Source organism: Sander lucioperca, chromosome 2, assembly GCF_008315115.2.
Source record: "Sander lucioperca isolate FBNREF2018 chromosome 2, SLUC_FBN_1.2, whole genome shotgun sequence".
Lineage (NCBI taxonomy): Eukaryota > Metazoa > Chordata > Actinopteri > Perciformes > Percidae > Sander > Sander lucioperca.
The window spans coordinates 855001-860000 of NC_050174.1; the positions used below are offsets into that span (position 1 = coordinate 855001).

Sequence of the window (5000 nt, forward strand, 5' to 3'; positions counted from 1 at the left end):
GATCGATACTTGCCGTCTGTGTATCGAAGCAGTATTGCCACGGAAAATATGGCGATACTATGCTGTATCGATTTTTTCCCCCACCCCTATAACAGAACAGGATTGATGATGTATTAATCCTGCTGCCTTTTCTGTTCTGAGCAGTGCTTTTACCTTATTGTTACCAGCCTGCATTAAAATACAAAAGGTACATATTGCTGTTCAGTTAAATGCAAGTCAAGTCAAGTCAAGTCGAGTTTATTTCATCCATAGAAATGGAAATTACAGTGCTCATACCCGCCTTAATGCCCATAAAAAGATAGAGCATAAATACAATACAACAGACCATAATTACAGTACAGAAATTACAAAAGTGTACGTTTAAAGTGCTTGTTGTGCTGTCTGATAGCCTGAGGTATAAAAGAGAGAGCATACCGCTTAGTTTGTGTCACAGGAGGCCTTAGCCTATCACTACCAGTCCTTCCAGAAAAATGCGGAGTTTTTTTGTGATTGTTGCGGCACATTTTCTTAAAAAATGCGATAGAATATGCAAGATATTTATGCAATTTTATGCGATGAAATTGCGGGAACTTGCAAAAACTGCGGTTTCATCATGGCTTCATCGCGGAGTTTGCAGCTTTTCGATGACGTTCACGTTGTGTAATTACGTCACTTCATAACGTTCCCATGGCAACAGGGAAAAATGGCTGCTCTTGTGTGATGTAAAGGCAACATTTTTTCAACTTTCTGCTAAGATATGTGGGACTTTTTTGCAACGAAAATGCGGGGATTATGAAATCATGCAAGCCCCGCATATTTTGAGCGGAAATCGGCAATTTATGCAGCGAAAGTGCGGCGTATTTGAAAAAATGCGCCCCCCCGCATAAATATGCGGACTTTGGCTGATTATGCATGGAATTATGCAATCGCATAATCACATTTTTCTGGAGGGACTGTAAAGTGCTTGTTGTGCTGTCTGATAGCCTGAAGTATGAAAGAGAGAGCATACCGTTTAGTTCTTGTCACAGGAGGCCTCAGCCTACCACTACGTTCCATAACCATACCACTCAGATTACCATGAAGAGGGTGACCCGGTCCCTCGATATTTTCTGTGTCATTTTTGCCAGACGGTCATCATATACTTGATCCACTGTATTTAACTGTCCCACCATTTTTCCAGCCCTTTTAGTCACTCTATCAGTCCTGGTCTTCTCAGTTATCCCAGCATTCCCAGGGTTAGGGTTAGCCCACCACACAGTAGCTCCAAACACTACATATCACTGACATAAAAAACATTCTCACCACGTCAGTATTCACCTTAAAAGACTGCTACTTCCTCGTACAACATACACGTGGACTTAATCTTTCCATCAATAAGTCAACATGATGGAAAGATTAAGTCCACGTGTATATTATGGTATGTAGTGGGTGGGAATGCTGGGGCAACTGAATGCTGTTATTATTTTAACATTGTGACCATTATTTAAAAAACTATTAATGTGACAGTCGTTGGTGCTGTTATATTGCTGTATGAAGACTGCTGTTTATATTGTTGTTAGGAGTTTGGTGAATATATTATGGCAGTTGTTGAGATAATTAGAAAAGGCTGATAAAGTTACAAATGTGTTTTAAACAAAGTCAGTGATGAAGGGCAGTATATATAAAGTGCTACACACGTGTGTTTCTATAGTGCTTCTAACAACGGCTGACTGGCCAGAGACCAATACATCTTTTTAGATGATTTATTTCTTTTTCTATTCTTTAATAGTAAAGGATCATGTATATTACTTTTCCACGTGCATTTCACTTGCCATTCTTAGCACATAATTTGTGTTCTGTCCAGTGAACTGGGACTATAATTTGAGAGGAATTGTGTAATTATAAAAACCTATAATAATTGTACAATCCTCACACACACACACACACACACACACACACACACACACACACACACGGACCCACACACACACACGGACCCACACACACACACACACACACACACACGGACCCACACACCCACACACACACACGGACACGGATACACACACACACACGGACACGGATACACACACACACACGGACACACACGGACACGCACACACATACACACACACACACACACACACACACACACATGGACACGCACACACATACACGGACACACACACATACATACATACACGGACACTCACAAACACATACGGACATAGACACACACATGCACACACACACACACACACACACACACACACACGATTTATAAATTCTGCTTTTGTGAAAACAGCCCCCTGGGGGTCTTCAACGTTTTTCTGGCCAAGGACCCCTCGGCTGAAAAAGACACGGAGCAGGGACCCTTACTATATATATCTAAATAAAATAAAGTTGAATATTAAACTGGGCCTACAATAACGTATAGGGGGACCTAGAGCCTTCACACATAGCTTTTTTATGGTACATACAATACCAAGCTATTAAAATAATCATTGTTGACTTATTCATATATTTACACATCATGTTTTAATGTTAAAACGTGAAGGTGAATCCTTACGCTTAACTGTATCTGTGGATGGCTACCTTATGGCTAGTAAGCCTATCATCAATGTTGTGTAAAGTAAAAAAAAAGATTTATCCTTACAAATAATATGTTGGATTCACGCTAATGTATATTGTTTTTAGACGTATATATATTAGGGCTGTCAGCATTAACGCGTTAATCGCGATGTGATTAAGGGCCGAGCATAACGCGTTAATTTTTTTTAATTGCATTAATCGCATGCCACCATTTATTAATTTATTTTACACTTCACTCGGCTTTGCGTCGTGCCTACATGGCTACTATTTTGACCCTTTGCCGCACCTTTACTTATCATCAAGCTGCCATACTTCCTCGTAACACGTGATAGAGAAAGACAGCAGCAACACAATTCTGAATGGCACGTTTTATTTTCCAAAACTCCAGCCCTAACATATATATAAATATATTTCTTTTTTTTTAAACTATCAAACAATTCTTTGGTGGTCCCCCTGCAGCCACTCTGAGGACCCCCTAGGGGCCCCGGACCCCCTGTTGAAGACCTCTGATCTAAACGGTTACCTTATGGTCTCCCATGCAGACATTAGGACCCACTGTGTTGTAGACGACACTCTTCTCTCCGTCATCTTCCTGAAAAGAAGAATTCACTTTCAGTGACAAAGGAAATAAAATAAGGCATTCAACATGGAAGCTCATGTCCGTAACTTCTTTTAAATAAATACAGGAATCAGTTTTGAGTGATAAATGTGTCACTGTTATTATAACGTGCCGTACGAGAATGTGAAGCTATAAGGAATAATAATACAACCTTTGGTTAGCTTTTCAGATAAATGACCCTAAACTCTCGAGCTATGTGAGAATGTAAATATTGTTTCTGCCACGTTGTAGAGAAGAGGCTTGGACCCAAATGCAGCTCAGAATTTATTAAGCAACAAAAAACTACAACAAAGAGTGTCCAGGCGACTGGCAGAGCAAAACACTTACGGGAAAGACAGGAAAATAATAAGGAAACAAGAAACTAGCAGGTACACGCAGTACACCACAGAATAGTACCTGTCGGTACACGATCCGTTCTGCCTGCACGATCCGTTCTGCGCATGCGCAAGATAATACTGTTTTACCGAGGATACGACCTGCACGATCTGTTCCACGCTAGCCTATGGCTAGCCTCCACCGGGAAGCTAACGTTAGTTTAGCTAACAGCTAATTCGGCTAACCGCTAGCTGACAGCTAGATTCAGTCTAAAATAACGTTAACTCAAACGTAATGGGAAAAGCAGCTACAGCTAAATTAAGACTTCCCAGTAATAACAATAAAGACAAGTATTGAGTGATTGTATTTTAAATGAGCACAAGTAAAGTAGAACTGACGTAACAGCTGTTATATATGTTAGGTGTTTGTTATATATGTTAACGGTTATTTTCACGTTTTATTTTGAGGGTCTTTTAAAGTTATTACATAGCAGTTAGCCGAATTAGCTGTTAGCTAAACTGACGTTAGCTTGCCTGTGGAGGCTAACGGCAGACCGCTACAATCAGCTAGCGGTTAGCCGAATTAGCTGTTAGCTAAACTAACGTTAGCTTGGCTGTCGACCGGAAGCGTGGAACAGATCGTGCAGTGTCGTAAATCCTCATACAACAGCGCATACGCAAACATTTTGCGCATGCGCAGAACGGATCGTGCAGGCAGAACGGATCGTGTACCGACAGTACCTGACAAAACCAGAAACAACAACACATGCTGCACACAGAACGTCGAACAGTAGTAATGCTCCCACACACGCAAAGGAAAAAACAGAGACTAAATACACAGAGTAAATGAGGAGACATTAGGCTGGGGAACAGGTGAAACACATTAGGGCTGGGAGAACAACCAAAAAGGGCGGGAAAACACAAGACAGGGAGAAAAAATAGACAAGACCAGGGAGGAAAACAAGACTATCAAAAATAAAACAGGAACTGAGCAAAATACAAAACAGAAAGACTACCAAAATAAGACAAAACCATAACAGTTAGAATAATAATGTTGAAAGGTCCACTAGAAACCTAGCTTCAACCCTGTATTAAACCTAATTTACCGAAGTTACCCTTTAAACGCTGTATGTATAAGCCAGAGAATTTATTTATTTATAATTTATTCATAAGTGTAAAGACAGCTAACATGCAGACAGTTTTGAATTTCATCTTTCAACTAGTGCCCGTTCAAAACGTGCCTGTGTGGCCTCCTGTGTTGCTGCTTGCAATTTTTTTCAGAACCATTTCACCCCAAAATAACTTACAGAAGGCCCTCAAAGCACTTAATATAAGGGATGCACCGAATCCAGGATTCGGCTTCGGCTGAATATTGGGTTTTTTGACGGAGTTCGGTTTCTGCTGAACCTTAGAATTTTTTCCCACCGAACCCTACGCTTGCACTAGGCGCGCTACGCTGGTCGACGTAATTACGGCGCTGTTGATTACGGGAAGGTGTTTACGTAGGTGGAGCGTTC

The 5000-nt window shown here is 40.9% G+C and overlaps 1 protein-coding gene across 1 annotated transcript in view; it reads right to left on the bottom strand.

Annotated features, from left to right (window-relative positions):
- inpp5l (inositol polyphosphate-5-phosphatase L) overlaps positions 1-5000 on the bottom strand; it is a 54277-nt gene that overhangs the window by 3695 nt on the left and 45582 nt on the right. The window contains exon 14 of the mRNA XM_035998919.1: positions 3074-3142. Within this exon, the coding sequence (XP_035854812.1) occupies positions 3074-3142 (69 nt within the window). The remainder of the gene's footprint in view (positions 1-3073; positions 3143-5000) is intronic.